The 18,199-nt window shown below is 38.5% G+C and overlaps 1 protein-coding gene across 1 annotated transcript in view; it reads left to right on the top strand.

The window, feature by feature from the left end:
- WDR44 (WD repeat domain 44) overlaps positions 1 to 18,199 on the top strand; it is a 93,619-nt gene that overhangs the window by 32,031 nt on the left and 43,389 nt on the right. Inside the window, exons 3-7 of the mRNA XM_065914925.1 lie at positions 3,136 to 3,210; positions 11,463 to 12,099; positions 12,592 to 12,722; positions 15,116 to 15,211; positions 16,498 to 16,634. Coding sequence (XP_065770997.1) covers positions 3,136 to 3,210; positions 11,463 to 12,099; positions 12,592 to 12,722; positions 15,116 to 15,211; positions 16,498 to 16,634 — 1,076 coding nt within the window. The remainder of the gene's footprint in view (positions 1 to 3,135; positions 3,211 to 11,462; positions 12,100 to 12,591; positions 12,723 to 15,115; positions 15,212 to 16,497; positions 16,635 to 18,199) is intronic.

The following is an 18,199-nucleotide window of genomic DNA, read 5'->3' as shown; positions in this document are numbered from 1 at the left end:
ACTCAATACTATGAGGAGGGTACAAATGACTCTTTAATATCCAATATAGATGGAGGGAAACAATGGTGTGAATTGCTGGAAATTGAATGGAAATTGGATAGAAAAACCATACATACCTTTTAAGAAAGCATGTTTAAAAAAAAAAAAAAAAAGAAAGCATGTTTCTTAGGTTCTGATAGGTAGTAATTAAGAGAAATGGCCTGATGGTGGGAACCGGGATTTAGTTGGTACTGTGCTTTTGTAATGGGGCAGCCCATCTCCAGAAGAAGGTAATAACTGAGGACTGTCTCAAGTCTAGCTAAGTTGATGTTGGTTGTCTGCAGGCACATGCTTGGCTTCCATTGCTTTGTCCTCAGCCTGATTGAAGTGCTGGGGGAAGGGCCTGAACCTTAGACCTTACCAAGGAGAGAATCATAGATGACTATATACCAAATCAGATTTTACTAAGAAATCTAGTTAACCTCTTTATAGATTAGATCATCTGGTAGGTACAGTATCACTCCTTAAAACTAGGACTTAGCAGCAGTTTACCTTATAGGAGTTGATATCTTTCAAAAGTTCAAAGTCTAAGAGAGTTTTTTAAAGCCAAATAAAACAGAAGCCTAATCACTGCTTGGCAGTTTTGGTCTGTGATCTTTGTAAGTACACTTAATTAAATCAAATTAAATTGAGGTACAAGAATTATTGGTATTTATTTTTCTTAGGTTAACTTAGGGAAAATATCTATGGAATTAAGGTAGTACAGTGCTTCTGACTTCCCTACTAATAATGAACAGTTATTAGAAGGTAATTGGAGGAGGACATGGCAACCTACTCCAGTATTCTTTCCTGGGGAATCCCATGGACAGAGGAGCCTGACTGATTACAGTCCAGGGGGTCACAAAGAGTGAGACACAACTGAAGGGACTTGGAACACATGCATGCAGTTAATTTGTAGGACAGTTGAAGGTGTTTCTCTAATATGCATGAACTGTTCTTAACGATCATCAGCTTTCAAGAATTTGCTCTCATCTTGTCAACATGGCTATTTTAAAGTGATCAGGGAAGACTTTTATAATATAATAATGCTTGAGCTATGACACTAAGGATGTTAAGGAACCATCCAGTTGGCCAAAGTATAATTCTGGGGTTATGATGGGAAAGGGAGGTGATCAATATAGATGTGAAAGATGCAGTTCAGTTCAATTCAGTTGCTCAGTCGTGTCCGACTCTTTGCAACCCCATGGACTACAGTACTCGAGGCTTCCCTGTACATCACCAGCTCCTGGAGCCTGCTCAAACTCCTGTCCATTGAGTCCGTGATGTCATCCAACCATCTCATCCTCTGTCATCTGCTTCTCCTCCCTCCTTCAATCTTTCCCAGCATCAGGGTCTTTTCAGATGAGTCAGTTCTTCACATCAGGTGGCCAAAGTATTGGAGTTTCAGCTTCATCATCAGTCCTTCCAATGAATATTCAGGACTGATCTCCTTTAGGATGGACTGATTGGATCTCCTTGCAGTCCAAGGGACTCTCAAGAGTCTTCTCCAACACCACAGTTCAAAAGCATCAATTCTTCAGTGCTCAGCTTTCTTTATAGTCCAACTCTCACATCCATACATGAAAGTGAAAGGAAAGCGAAAGTGAAAGTCGCTCAGTCACGTCTGACTCTTTGCGATCCCATGGAATAGTCCATGAAATTCTCCAGTCCATGAATACTCCAGGGGATCTTTCCTAACCCAGGGATTGAACCCAAGTCTCCCACATTGCAGACAGATTCTTTACCAACAGAGCCACCAGGGAAGCCATCCATACATGACTACTGGAAAAACCAAAGCTTTGACTAGACGGAACTTTGTTGGCAAAGTAACGTCTATGCTTTTTAATACGCTGTCTAGGTTGGTCATAACTTTTCTTCCAAGGATCAAGCGTCTTTTAATTTCATGGCTGCAGTCACCATCTGCAGTGATTTTGGAGCCCCCTAAAATAAAGTCTGTCACTGTTTCCATTGTTTCCCCATCTATTTGACATGAAGTGATGGGGCTGGATGCCATGATCTTAGTTTTCTGAATGTTGAATGTGGAAGATGTATGCAGGAGCCAAATCATATTAGGTGCTCATGGACTATGGTAGAGATTAGATTTTATCTAATACTTCAAATCCCCTGAAACAACTTTTCTCTAGAATAATCTATATAAGATTGGTAGTATTTCCCAAATGCTGAGAGGAATTCAATGAAACAACTTTTCAGCTTGAAGATATTGGAAATCCCACAGTCCTACAGAAATACATCTAGCATATTAAATCTTTAGCAGTATAATAATCTCTGGAGTAGAGAGATTATTGGAGCCTATCCTGATGCTTGTGTAATTGCTTCCTTAATATGTACATACATCCTTATATATCTTAGGTCAGTTAAAAATGGTTATATAGTGACTTCTTGACAGACTCTGTGATGGACACCAAGAATTAGGAACATTTTTTTCTCAGTGTCAGTAGTAGCATTCAAATTCCTGTACTTTTATAAATGTAAAGAAAATTTAAGATGGAAAAGAATACTGTGTTATGATTTGCAAATGTATGATTGTCTTATTTTACCCAAATTTTTTTCCAGCAGAAATGCAGCATCCATTTCTACCTTCTTTAACCTCTCAAATATATATATATATGTACGTATGTGTATATGAATGTATACGTAGATATATATGTATTTTTGGTGGGTTTAATTTTCTTCATGTGTTACTATTTTGGGAACTTCATTTAATACCAGTTAAATTTTGATTCCTTTTATCTAAAGCATATAGAGTTTCCAAGAAAACAACTCTCTGAATATGGTTTTCTTCTTTTTGAGCTGCAAAAGTACTTAGTAGTTCTTATATTCCTGTACAGTTTTTTATTGTTAAAAAGTTAGGTACACTTTAAAAGAAAATATCCTATTACAGTAGAAAAATAGAAAATTGCTGATTGGTAACCTTCTTATGAAAATTAAATTGTCCCAATTGGCCTAAAATCTCTGGGAATCTATCAGTACCCAAACGTCTAAGCCCTTTATGGGCCTTTGATTTATTAATGCTATAATTTCTAATTTGTAGACATTTTAAACAGAGTTTTAAAAAAATATGTCATCATTTGGTTTGTTCTTTTCTTTTGAAAATAGGAAACAGAGAACTCTGCATACAAAGTTGGAAATGAGTCCACTGTACAAGAACTGAAACAAGATGTATCTAAAAAGGTTGGTAAGATAAAATGTAAATATTAATTTAGCAGATGTCATATTTATATGGTATATTTAAAGTGGAATTTTTTTTATATTATTTTAGCGTAGTACCTTGTACATGCTGAATGTTCAGTAAATGTTCCTTGAATCTGTTGAATTTGATTGAAAGCACATAAGACTTTTTAGAAGTCATTTTGTAATCCAACTAATTGGTAATTTATCTTTGAATCAGTATTTTGAAAAATGTTTTATAATATATTTTTATTTTTCATACTTGTATTTTTGTTAAAGTAAGCTATAGCTACTCTTAAGGTTAGTACCAAGAGGTAAAGGTATTGAAAAGCTTAGTGCAGCAAATTCTGATGTCTTGAGGAGTTAGAGGTTACAAGAAGTCATTACTTTTGTAGTACATTTGATATTTTTTAAGGAATTGATGATATGAACCTTCAGAGTTTGATTTACTAAAAGAGACTGAGTATAAGATAAAAATGTTGACAGTATTGGAATAAAAACCAAAGAGAAAGAATGGTGTGTGTTCATTCATTTATATAAGTTTTGGGTGTTTTCTGTGCCCCAGGCACTGTTCTAGTCAGTAGATTGCCAGAGACCAATGAAATGACACATCTACCCCAGAGTTTCTCAACAGCAATACTTTGGGATGAATAATTGTTTGTTGTGGAGGGAAAGGGAGACTGTTCTGTGAATGTTTAGCAGCATTCCTGGCTTTGACTCATTGGATGTCAGATCCCAACCCCCACCCACCCCTACCCATCTTGACAACCAAAAATGTCTCCAGACATCACCAAATGTCTAGGGGAATGGTACTGGGCAAAATCACCACCCCTGAAGATTCGTTGTCATACCCTTATGGAATTTAGAAAATTAATGGACTAAAAATTTTAATATTGATCCTACGTTTTCCTTTGGGCTTCCCTGGTGGCTCAGCAGTAAAGAATCTGCCTGCAATGTAGGAGACCTGGGTTTGATCCCTGGATCAAGAAGGTCTCCTGGAGCAGGGCAGGGCAACCCACTCCAGTATTCTTGCCTGGAGAATTCCATGGTCAGAGGAGCCTGGTGGGCTACAGTCCATGGAGTTGCAAAGAGTCAGATACAACACAACTGAGTGACTATAACTAACTAAGTATAGTTAGTAGCCCCCCACCCCCAAAAGCGACTTTTTAAGGAGAGTTTAAAAGCTGAAAAAATAGTAAACACTATGGGGCAATAGGGGTTCCCAGGTGGCTCAGTGGTAAAGAATCTGCCTGCCAGTGCAGGAGATGTGAGTTTGATTCCTGAGTTTGGAAGATCCCTTGGAGAAGGAAATGGCAACCCACTCCAGTATTCTTGCCTGGAGAATCCCCATGGTCAGAGGAGTCTGGTGGGCTACAGTCCATGAGATTGCAGAGAGTCAGACACAACACGACTGAGTGACTATAACTAAGTATAGTTAGTAGCCCCCCACCCTCAAAAGCTACAGTCCATGGGGTCACAAGAGTCAGACACAGCTTAGCAACTAAACCACTACCACCACCCTCAAAAGTGGCATTTTAAGGAGCATTTAGAAGCTGAAAAAATAGTAAACACTATGGGGCAATAGGGCTTCCCAGTTGGCTCAGTGGTAAAGAATTTGCCTGCCAATTCAGGAGATGTGGGTTTGATTCCTAAGTTGGGAAGATCCCCTGGAGGAAGAAATAGCAACCTGCTCCAATAATTCTTGCCTGGAGAATTCCATGAACAGAGGAACCTGGCAGGCTACAGTCCATGGGGCTGCAAAGAGACACGACTGATTGACGATGCACGCACATAGGGCTATAGAGTGAGTCTTAAGACTCTAGGTATTAGTTTTTAAGTTCTAGGCCATTCAGGTAAATTAAGTATCCAACATTAATGATACAGGGTATGGAAGTTATGTGCTGGATCAGGACACAATCCCTGTTCTCAGTAACTTACATTTTAGTAGAATAAATTAGATCAACACAAAACCGAATGTAGTAAGTATTCAAATAAACTCTCAAGCTATTACAAAAAAACAAGGGAGACTTTACTTTCTGCTTGAGGATAGGAATGGGGAAGGAGGAAGTAGCATCTGAACTGGTGTTCTTGATGGATGGATAAGATTTGGGCAGGCAGAGGTGGAAGAGAAGAGGCATAAACAAAGGCGTGGAGATTCGGAATGTGCAGAATGTTTGATGATGAGTCTAGAAACCAAATTTAGGGCCAGATTACTGGAATACCTCTTATGTCATGCTAAAACATCTGGTTTTTATTTTACAGTCACTGTGAAAGGAATGAGTTTTTTGAAGCAGAGAGGTGATAGGAAACATAGTTTTGATTCTCACTGTTCTCTTATTCTTTCCCTGTTTGCTGCCTCCTGAAACCCAGGGGGAAAAAAACAGAGCTTGGTACTATAAATAGGTGTTATGGGAGCATATCAAGAGGTAGAAAACATGGGCCTTGCTTTCCAGGTGTAGAGAAAATATTTGTACAGAGTTAGCTCATGTACTACTCTGCATTTATTATATTCTAGTTCATATTATAATGAACAGTAAGACTGATAGGAGTTCAGAAAAGGAAGAGATTGTCTTCAGGTAAGGGATGAGGGAAGGCTTAAGACTTTCAACCTTTTTTTAACCTCTCTGATGGCATAGGCCTTTTCACTTTGCATAGTTGTCATTTGAAACCTTTACATTCACCTCATCTCATGGTGCCCACTTGGGTCTGCTCACTTTTAGCAGATAACCTTGCTTTCCACTGCATGTAGGTGTCAGAGGCTGTGCTGTGGCGTGCTAAGTTGTTTCAGTCATGTCTGATTCTTTGCGACCCTATGGACTGTAGCCCACCAGGCACCTCTGTCCATGGGGATCCTCCAGGCAAGAATACTGGTGTGGGTTGCCATGCCCTGCTCCAGGGGATCTTCCCGACCCAGGGAGAGAACTGGCAGCTCCTGCATTGCAGGTGGATTATTTACTGCTGAGCCACCAGGGAAGCCCATCAGAGGCTAAGAAGCCTAAATTCACTCCTTTCCATCATCTCGAAATTCCCTCTCTGCAAATTTTCATCTTTTACCTCTTTTTCATGTAATTCCTGAGAATTTAGTATTCTTTTTTTTCCTGTCCAAAGTAGAATGGTATAAAGAACCCTGGACTTTTGGAGAAAAACCTGGATTTCATTTTGACTTTGTAGTTTACTAGCTGTGGGACCTTGGGCGAAATTCTTAATGCCTCTGTCTCAGATTCCTGCTTTTGTATGGTTGTTGTTCAGTTGCTAAGTCATGTCCATCTCTTTGTGACCCCATGAGCTGCAGCATGCCAAGCTTTGCTATCCTTCACTGTGTCCTGTAATTTGCTCATACTCATGTCCATTGAGTCAGTGATGCCATTCAACCATCTCATCTGTTGCCCGCTTCTCCTTCCGCCCTCAGTCTTTCTCAGCATCAGGGTCTTTTCCAGTGAGTTGGCTCGAGGTATTAGAGCTTCAGCTTCAGCGTCAGTCCTCCAATGAGTACCCAGGGTTGATTTCCTTTGGGATTGACTGGTTTGATCTCCTTACAGTCTAAGGGACTCTCCGGAGTCATCTCCAACACCACAGTTTGAAAGCATCAATTCTTCCACAGTCAGCCATAAATGGTCCAATTCTCACATCCATACATGACTACTGGAAAACCATAGCATTGACTCTGCAGAACTTTGTCAGCAAAATGAAGTCTCTGTCTAGGTCTGTCATAGCTTTTCTTCCAAGGAGCAAGTGTCTTTTAATTTCATGGCTGCAGTAACCATCCGCAGTGATTTTGGAGCCTAAGAAAATAAAATCTGCCACTGTTTCCCCTTTTCCCCCATCTATTTGCCAAAAGTGATGGGACCAGATACCATAATCTTAGTTTTTGAATGTTGTGTTTTAACCAACTTTTTCACTCTCTTTCACCCTCATCAAGAGGCTCTTTAGTTCCACTTCACTTTCTGCCATTAGAGTAGTATCATCTGCATATCTGAGGTTGTTGATATTTGTCCTGGCAATCTTGATTGCAACTTGTGATTCATCCAACCTGGCATTTCGCATGATGTACTCTGCATGTAAGTTAAATAAGCAGGTTGACAATATACAGACTTGACATATTCCTTTCCCAACTTTGAATCAGTCTGTTGTTCCATGTCCGGTTCTAACTGTTGCTCCTTGCCCTGCCTATAGGTTTCTCAGGATGCAGGTAAGGTGGTCTGATATTCCCATCTCTTGAAGAATTCTCCACTGTTTGTTGTGATCCACACAGTCAAAGGCTTTAGTGCAGTCAATGAAGCAGAGGTAGATGTTTTTCTGGGTGGAATTCCCTTGCTTTTTCTATGATCCAATGGATGTTGGCAGTTGGATCTCTGGTTCCTCTGCCTTTTCTAAATCCATCTCATACATCTGAGATTTCTTGGTTCACATACTGTTTAAAGATTTTGAACATTACCTTGCTAACATGTGGAATGAGTGCAATTGTGCAGTAGTTTGAACATTCTTTGGCATTACCTTTCTTTGGGATTAGAATGAAAACGCCTTTTCCAGTCCTGTGGCCATTGATGAGTTTTCCAAATTTGCTGACATGTTGAGTGCCGCACTTTAACAGTGTCATCTTTTAGGATTTGAAATAGCTCAGCTGGAATGCCATCACAGTCACTAACTTTGTTTGTAGTGATGCTTCCTGAGCCCCACTTGGCTTCACACTCCAGGATGTCTGGCTCTAGGTTAGTGACTACACCATTGTAGTTATATGGGTTAATAAGACCTTTTTTGTACAGCTCTTCCGTGTATTATTGCCACCTCGTCTTAGTCTCTTGTTCTGTTAGATCCTTGCTGTTTCTGTCCTTTATTGTGCCAGTCTTTACATGAAATGTTCCCTTGGTATCTCCAATTTTCTTGATGAGAACTCTAGTCTTTCCCATTCTGTTGTTTTCCTCTGTTTCTTTGCATTGTTCACTTAAGAAGATTTTGTTATCTCTCCTTGCTGTTCTCTAGAACTCTGCATTCAGTTGGGTATATCTCTCCCTTTCTTCTTTGCCTTTTGCTTCCCTTCTTTTCTCAGGTATTTGTAAGACCTCCTCAGACAACCGTATTTTCTTGCATTTCTTTTTCTTTGGGATGGTTTTGGTCACCATTTCCTATACAGTGTTACTAACCTCCATCCATAGTTCTTCAGGCACTCTGTCTACCAAATCTAATCCCTTGAGTCTATTTGTCACTTCCACTGTATAATCATAAGGGATGTGATTTAGGTCATACCTGAATGGTTTAGTGGTTTTCTCTACTTTCTTCAATTTAAGCCTGAATTTTGCAATAAGCACCTCATGATCTGAGCCACAGTCAGCTCCAGGTCTTATTTTTGCTTACAGAGCTTCTCCATCTTTGACTGCAAAGATTATAATCAATCTGATTTCAGTATTGACCATCTGGTGATATCCTTGTATAGAGTCATCTCTCGTGTTGTTGGAAAAGGGTGTTTCTTATGACCAATGTGTTCTCTTGACAAACTCTGTTAACCTTTACCCTGCTTCGTTTTGTACTCCAAGGGCAAACTTGCCTATTACTCCAAGTATCTGTTGATTTTTGCATTCCTATCCCCTGTGATGATAAGGACATCTTTTTTTTTTTTGGTGTTAGTTCTAGAAGGTCTTATAGCTCATCATAGAACAGTTCATCATCAGCTTCTTCAGCATTAGTGGTTGGGGCATAGACTTGGATTACTGTCATGTTGAATGATTTGCCTTGGAAACGAACAGAGATCTTTCTGTTGTTTTTGAGATTACACTTAAGTACTGTATTTCTGACTCTTCTGTTGACTATGAGGGCCACACCATTTCTTCTAAGGGATTCTTGCTCACAGTAGTAGATATAATGGTCATCTGAGTTAAATTCTCCCATTCCTATCCATTTTAGTTCACTGAATCCTAAAATGTTGATGTTTACTCTTGCCATCTCCTGCTTGACCACGTCCAATTTACCTTGATTCATGAACCTACATTCCAGATTCCTGTGCAATATTGTTCTTTACAACATCAATCTGTAACTTTCATCACAACACACATCTACAACTGGCATCATTTCTGCTTTGGCTCAGCTTCTTTATTCTTTCTGGAGCTATTTCTCTACTCTTATCCAGTAGCATATTAGACACTGACCTGATGATAAGGGGCTCATCTTTCAGTGTCATATCTTTTTGCCTCTTCATACTTTACATGGGGTTCTCGAAGCAAGGATACTGAACTGGTTTGCCATTCCCTTTTCCAGTGGACCAGGCTTTGTCAGAACTCTTCACCATGACCCATCTGTCTTGGGTGTCCTGCACTACATGGCCCAGAGCTTCATTGAGTTACACAAGGCTATGATCCATGTGATCATTTTGGTTAGCTTTCTGTGATTGTTTTTGTTCTGGAGGCAGTGGAATTGTAGTTTTTGCTTCTTTGGTCTGCCTTCTGATAGATGAGCATAAGAGGGTTGTGCAAGCTTCCTGATGGGAGGGACTGGCTGTTGGGGAAACTAGGTCTTGCTCTGATGGACAGGGACATGCTCAATAAATCTTTAATCCAATTTTCTGCTGATGGGTGGGGCTGCTTTTGTAGAAGGGAGATAATCTAGTTACCTCACAAAAGCTGTGTAAAGATTGACTAGAAAATGTGTGTACTGGATCTAATACACAGCAGACCCTTTCTCTTCTCCAGAACTTATCTTCCTTTCCTTTGGCACCTTCCCCTCAGCTTATAAAAATGCTGGAGCACTTTCTTGAACCCTCTTCCATGTGTAGCCAAGCTCTTTGAGAACATAGACTGTACTGGCTGTCCCTGTGTCTTCACCTCTTTTTTTTAAAAGATTTATTTGTTTGTTTTTGGTTGTGCTGGATCTTTGTCCCTGCACACTGGTTTTCTCTAGTTCCGGAGAGCAGGAACTACTCTTCATTATATGCGCATTGCAGTTGGTTCTCTTGTTGTAGAACACAGCCTCTAGGCTGCGTGGACTTCAGTGGTTGTGGCATGTGAGCTCAGTAGTTGTGGTGTACTGCACAGGCCCACCTGCTCCACGGCATATGGGATCCTCCCAGGCCAAGGACTGAACTGCGCGTCCCCTGCGTTGGCAGGCAGACTCCCAACCACTAGACCACCCAGGATGCCCTTCACCCCTTATTCCTTCTTGAACCTACTATAATCTGGCTTCTGTTCCTGTTAAAGGACTCAGTGCTCAGTAACTACCTAATTCACAAATTAGGTGGAGTCTAGTTAATATTTCTCTGGTGAAAGTGAGGTAGATCTAGGATAAAAATGTGAAGATTGACAAAAAATCATATATAGAATATGCTGCAAAATCAGGGATGAATATTATTGAATGTCATACTATCCAGTTCAACTTGGCACAAATTTGTAGTAAATCACATCAGGATAGTTTCATGAGACGGTCTGTTAATTTTCTGGAGCCAAAGAATTGAGGAAGCAGAAATCATCTATGGCTCTGTGGTAGAAAGATAAGTGAGTGGGCTGGGAGATTTAATGTGTTAATGATGACAAGACTGAGTAGAAAATACATTTTCTTGTAAATGTTGGTAGAAGTAACAGAAACCCTGCCTGTATTTTTCAACTATAGATAAGACATAAAAGGGGAAAAAGGCAAGATGAGCTGGGTATTTGAACTGTTGATGCTCCTGACATCTCTTTGCAGAGTGGGGAGTTAGATGTAGCCTGTTTAAGAACTTTAATCTCTTTGGATCTGCTAGCTTTTCATGTTCAGGCCTGAGTTCAGAGCTAAACAACTTGAATTCTTGTACAAGGTGGTTTTCATTCTCATAGTTTTGTTAACTAGACTCAAACCAGCAGGCTATTACTGCAACTAACTTGGCATAAATATGTAAATAAACTATGACATGAAGCATCTGAATGTAAATTTAGGTTTAAACTTTTTTTTTTTTTACAGGGTTGATTGAACTTTTGTGATTACACAGACTAACACAGATTCCTTGTTATAATGATTAAGAGTGCAGTTTCTGGAACCAAGCTCCCTACATTTATACCTGTTTCATCACTTACTAGCTTTGTAACCTTGAATAAATCTCTGTGACTTAGTTCCCTCATTTGTATATTGACTATAGTAAGAGTGCTATCTTATAAGATTGTTATAAAGATTAAAACACGTAAAATGTTAAGAACATTGCCTGGCACATAGTAAGTAAAATATAAATGATTAGCTAATATTATGTTCTTGAAAATCACTTCACTGTTTTTTTAAACTGCTTTTTAACCTTTCATCAGATTATTGAAAGTATTATTGAGGAGAGTCAGAAAGTACTACAGCTTGAAGATGATTCTTTGGATTCCAAAGGAAAAGGACAGTCTGATCAGGCTATTGCCAGTCCTGTCACAGCTGGAAGAGATCTTAGCAATATACCTGGACTGTTAGCCATAGATCAAGCACTGCAGGAAGATTCTCAGAAGGCAGAGAGTCAGGATGTATCTGAAGAAACTGAATTAGAATCAAAACAATGTTTTCCTTCTGATGACACATGTGAGAAGCCAGTAGATGAAACCACAGAGTTAACTGAAATAAGTTCAACTGCACAGCTTAATATTCCTGAAACTGTAACAGAAGTGTTGAACAAGGAAGAAGTGGAAGTCAAAGAAAGTGATGTTCTAGAATCTGTATCCTCACACTCCTTATCTATGAAAGATTTTGCCGTAGTGGAAGAAGTTGCACCTGCTAAACCGCCAAGACAGCTTACTCCAGAACCTGATATAGTAGCTAGTACAAAGAAGCCTGTTCCAGCACGCCCACCCCCTCCAGCTAACTTCCCACCTCCTAGGCCCCCACCTCCATCTCGACCTGCTCCACCACCAAGAAAAAAGAAGAGTGAATTGGAGTTTGAGGCTCTTAAGACACCTGATCTAGATGGTAAGTGTTAATTGAGAAATAAGGATCTTTGTGGGGAGTTTGGGGAGTTGAAACTTGACCTTTCTGATTTTTTTTTCAATTTATGCTGTATTTAACCACATTGATGATCAAGTTATAAAATGTATTTTAGTAACAGAAAGCCAAAATATTTACATTGGTATTGTTGCATTATTGTAATTAAACATTTCAGCAGGCTTTCAAATCTGTTACCGCTGGAGAGCCAGAGTGGCACAGTGAAAAGAACATAGGATTTGGAGACTTAGGATTTGAATTCAAGCCTCAGATCTCTTCATGTATAAGGTGTATAGCCTTGAGGAATTTAAATAACTTATTTGAACCCTGGTTTCCCCTAATATAAAAAGAGAGTAATGAAACCACTTTTCTCATAGGATTGTTCTAAGAATCAGATAAAGGTTTAAGCACTTTTAAGCTATGAATAAGGTCATATAAGTATTGGTTGTTGTTGTTATTATTATATTATTATTATTGCAGTTCCCAAAGAGAATATTACATCTGATACTCTCCTAACTACGAGCATGGCTTCAGAGAGTACAGTCAAAGATTCTCAGCCTTCTCTTGATTTGGCAAGTGCTACCAGTGGAGATAAAATAGTTACTGCCCAGGTTGGTGAATATGTGTTATATTTGATACAGGCTGTCTCAACTTTCTGCAACTAACTGGTTTGTTGATTGTTGAACCTTCTTTCTTCTCCAGGCCAAATATTTCCTTGTCTCCAAAACCTGGCTACCACATCCCTTGTCCAGCTCTGCTACTAAGTAGCTGACTGATTCTAGCAACCTTTTTAATATCTGAGTCTGAAATGGCTCATTGATAAAATGAGGGGAAAACCTTCCTTGAAGGTTTATTGCAAGATTGAAATGAGCTAAAGTATGCCAGGTACCTGGTATGTGTGTTCAAAAAGTGACAGATGCTGCTATATGTAGTATTTATTAAAAATACCAACTACTGTCTTCATTTATCTGACCTATAATGGTCAAAGGACTTACCAGGTGGCGCTAGTGGTGAAGAACCTGCCTGCCAATGCAGGAGACATAAGGGATGAGGCTTCGATCCCTAGGTCGGAAAGATCTCCTGGAGAAGGGTATGGCAACCCACTCCAGTATTCTTGTCTGGAGAATCTCATGAACAGAGGAGTGTAGGGTTGCAGAGAGTCATACACAACAGAAGCGACTTAACACACACACGCACACATAGTGGTCAAATTGGGAACTTTTATTTTTTTACAATTTCCTTTTCCTAATCATGAAAAAAAAAAGCCTTCATACAGTAGACTATACATCCATATATGAGGCAATATAGAAAGAACTTGATAACATGAATTTCTACCTCTGCCAAATTCTGGAATTCAAGGGTTACTTACATGGTAGCTCTGATGGGGCAGGTTGGCAGACTGGGAGATATTATACTAAGGGAAGTATCAAATAGAGAAAGACAAATATCATATGATATTGCTTATATGCAGAATCTTAAAAAGTTACACAAATGAACTTATTTACAGAACAGAAACAGACTTAGAGAATTGAACTTATGATTACCAGGGGTGGGGGGGGGGAAGAGTAGGTGAGGTAGATTGAGAGTTTGGAATTGACGTATACGCACTGCTATATTTAAAATAGATAATCAACAAGGACCTACTGTATAGCACAGGGAACTCTGCTCAATATTCTGTAATAACCTAAATGAGAGAAGAACTTGAAAAAGAAGAGCTACACTGTTTATAATAGCCAAGACATGGAAGCAACCTAGATGCCCGTCAGCAGACAATGGATAAGAAAGCTATGGTACATACACACAATAGAATATTACTCAGCCATTAAAAAGAATACATTTGAATCAGTTCTAATGAGACGGATGAAACTGGAGCCCATTATACAGAGTGAAGCCAGAAAGATAAACACCAATACAGTATAATAATGCATATATATGGAATTTAAAAAGATGGTAACGATAATGCTATATGCAGGACAGAAAAAGAGACACAGATGTATAGAACAGGGTTTTGGACTCTGTGGAAGAAGGCAAGGGTGGGGTGGGATGATCTGAGAGAATAGCATTGAAACATATATATTATCAAGTGTGAAACAAATCGCCAGTCCAGGTTGGATGCATGAGACAAGTGCTCAGGGCTGGTGCACTGGGATGACCCAGAGGGATGGGATGGGGAGGGAGGTGGGAGGGGGGATCAGGATGGGGAACACATGTAAATCCATGACTGATTCATGTCAATGTATGGCAAAAACCACTACAATATTGTAAAGTAATTAGCCTCCAACTAATAAGTGAAAAAGAAAAAGAAGAGCTATGTGTATATGTATAACTGAATCACTTTGCTGTACACCTGAAACTGACACAACATTGTTAATCAACTGTACTTCAATATGAAATAAAAATGTTTAATTTTTTTTTTTAGAAAATCAAGGATTCTGTGGCCAGTGGACTTGGAATAAAATTCAAAACACACATACACACAAAAAGACACAATGGTCTTTTCATAGCCTTAGAGCAGAGGTCAATAGTGACCTGATTTTATAGGATCCTCAAGCTAAAAATGGTCTTTGTATTTTTAAAGCATTGTTTTTTTTAAAAAAGAATATTCAATAGACACTATATGTGAAGCAAAAAGCTTAAAATCTTTACTATCTGGCTGTACAAAAAAGTTTGCCAACCCCTGCCCTCAAGACATCCATGTGTATAGTCCTGATTAATGGCAAATTTTACTAGCAGAGAACTGATTTTGGACCAAGTTCAAATAGAACATTTATTTGCTTTCAAGACTACTCAGACATTATTTCATGAGCAGCGACACTTTTGGTACCTAATGTTTTTTAGCATGATGGGAATAATAAAAGACTGAAATGGAATGTTCTGTTTAAATTTTCAGTAGACTCCATTATCTGTATTATGGAATTCTTTAGAACTGTGTGTGGTAATGAATAATTGAATATTTATAAAAACTGACTCAGTCTACTTTCTGTTTATAAAATTATAATTTCAGGAAAATGGAAAAGCACCTGATGGGCAGACAATAGCAGGTGAAGTGATGGGCCCTCAGAGACCTAGATCCAACTCTGGGCGAGAGCTTACTGATGAGGTATAATTAAATTTTTTTTTTTTTGTTCTTGAAAATATAAAATATAAAGGTCATAGTGAGAAGATTAAAAAATTCCAGAGATGAATGGTGATGGTGGTTGCATGGCAATGTAAATGTAGTTAATGCCACTGAACTATACAATTAAAAGTAGTTATAATGATAAATTTTGTATTATATATATTTTACTATGATCAAAAAAATAAGTTTATTGCTATTAGGTAAAAAATCATATTGTAAAAGAAAAAATGAAAATTGAAGATTGTCTTAGTTTTTGTATTTTTAATGTGCTGGAATTTTAACTCTGACTTAAACTTGCCCTTTCACACAAATATATGGTAGAATAAATGTATTGAAAGCCAAGGCCTATGTTTTACAGGAAGTAGGTGTAAAAGGAACTTGATATTATATACATGTGTCATTATACATGTAGATGATGTACAGTATATACAAGCTCAATGCTTGATTCTTAACTTAAAATTACCTTAAATTATCTGTTGGCTAATTTATTCAGAATGAAGCTTTGAAGCAAAATCTGAGTTTTTGTTTCTTTTAAACAATACATTTTTTAAAAATTATTGTATTTTGGAAAACAGTTTTGTACTTCCTCAAAATATTAAACATTGAGTTACCATGACCCAGCAATACCACTCCTATGTATACAGCAAAGTGAAATGAAAGCATATGTCCACACAAAAAATGTACATAGGTGTTCATAACTAGCTAAAGTGTGGAAACAATACAAATGTCTGATAAATAGATAAATAAAATGTAGTATATCCATCCACGTGGACTATTTTTTGGCAATTAAAAGGAATGAGATTCTGATACATGCCATAACATGAATGAACCTTGAAAGCATGATGCTAACTGAAAGAAGTCAATCACAAAAGACTACATGCTATATAATATAATTTATATGAAATGCCCAGAATAGGCAATTACATAGAGGAAAAAAGTAGATTAGTGGTTGCCAGGAACTGAGAGGAAAAGGGAATAAGGCATGACAGCTAATGGATATAGGGTTTCTCTTGAGGGAGGCAGAAATGTTCCAAACTTAGATAGTGATGGTAATTGTACAACTCTCAGTGTACTAAAAACTGTTGAATTATATATTAAATGTGTACATTATGTGGTGTGGGAATTGTATCTCACTAAAAATGTTTACAAAATTATTGCACACAGTACTGAATGTATCTAGAGAGTTCTTAGCTTAAATTTTTTAGGATTTTGTGGACTCAAAAAGATAATTAAATTATAGGTACTCTTGGTGTTATTTTTTACTTCAGGAAATTTTAGCCAGTGTAATGATTAAGAACCTAGATACTGGAGAAGAAATACCTTTGAGTCTTGCAGAAGAGAAACTGCCAACGGGTATTAATCCTCTCACTCTACACATCATGAGAAGGACTAAGGAATATGTAAGGTATGGCCTAATGTTATTATTCATCATTTGTAGTATTTCATTCAAAGTGGTGAAGAGTTCTGTTTATGAACTGCGAGAGTCCCTAATTTGGTTTCATTCAGTGTTCTTTTTTTAAAGTTAGAATTAAAATAGAGTCAGTTAATGTATATATTCTTAAACTTTGTCCTCTCTTTTTTAAAACAAGTTCTTTTTTTTAAGATTCCACATTTAAGTGATATCATAAAGTATTTGTCTTTTTCTGTCTGATTTACTTCATTTAGTTTAATGTTCCCAAGGTCTACCCATATTGTCACAAATGGCTGGATTTCCTTCCTTTTTATGGCTGAATAATATTCCTATGTGTGTCACATTTTCTTCATTTAACTTTGTTCTTTCTTATAACTGTGCAGTTATTTGGGGGGAAATATATATCTTAGTTCAATTCAGTTCAGTTCAGTGGCTCAGTTGTGTCTGACTCTTTGCAACCCTATGGACTGCAGCATGCCAGGCCTCCCTGTCCATCACCAACTTCCGGAGTTTACCCAAACTCATGTCCATTGCATCAGTGATGCCATCCAACCATCTCATCCTCTGTCATCCCCTTCTCTTTCTGCCTTCAATCTTTCCCAGCATCAGGGTCTTTTCTTTTTTTTTTTCTTTTTTATTTTTCAGTGGGTTTTGTCATACATTGATATGAATCAGCCATAGAGTTACACGTATTCCCCATCCCGGTCCCCCATCCCACCTCCCTCTCCACCTGATTCCTCTGGGTCTTCCCAGCCCACCAGGCCCGAGCACTTGACTCATGCATCCCACCTGGGCTGGTGGTCTGTTTCACCACAGATAATATACATGCTGTTCTTTTGAAACATCCCACCCTCACCTTCTCCCACAGAGTTCAAAAGTCTGTTCTGTACTTCTGCGTCTCTTCTTCTGCCCTGCATATATGACCATCGTTACCATCTTTCTAAATTCCGTATATATGTGTTAGTATGCTGTAATGTTCTTTATCTTTCTGGCTTACTTCACTCTGTATAATGGGCTCCAGTTTCATCCATCTCATTAGAACTGGTTCAAATGAATTCTTTTTAACGGCTGAGTAATATTCCATGGTGTATATGTACCACAGCTTCCTTATCCATTCATCTGCTGATGGGCATCTAGGTTGCTTCCATGTCCTGGCTATTATAAACAGTGCTGCGATGAACATTGGGGTGCACGTGTCTCTTTCAGATCTGGATTCCTCAGTGTGTATGCCCAGAAGTGGTATTGCTGGGTCATATGGTAGTTCTATTTCCAGTTTTTAAAGAAATCTCCACACTGTTTTCCACAGTGGCTGTACTAGTTTGCATTCCCACCAACAGTGTAAGAGGGTTCCCTTTTCTCCACACCCTCTTCAGCATTTATTGCTTGTAGACTTTTGGATAGCAGCCATCCTGACTGGCGTGTAATGATACCTCATTGTGGTTTTGATTTGCATTTCTCTGATGATGAGTGATGTTGAGCATCTTTTCATGTGTTTGTTAGCCATCTGTATGTCTTCTTTGGAGAAATGTCTGTTTAGTTCTTTGGCCCATTTTTTGATT

Source organism: Muntiacus reevesi, chromosome X, assembly GCF_963930625.1.
Source record: "Muntiacus reevesi chromosome X, mMunRee1.1, whole genome shotgun sequence".
In the NCBI taxonomy this organism is placed as follows: Eukaryota; Metazoa; Chordata; class Mammalia; order Artiodactyla; family Cervidae; genus Muntiacus; species Muntiacus reevesi.
This window is presented reverse-complemented; position numbering and strand designations above follow the sequence as displayed.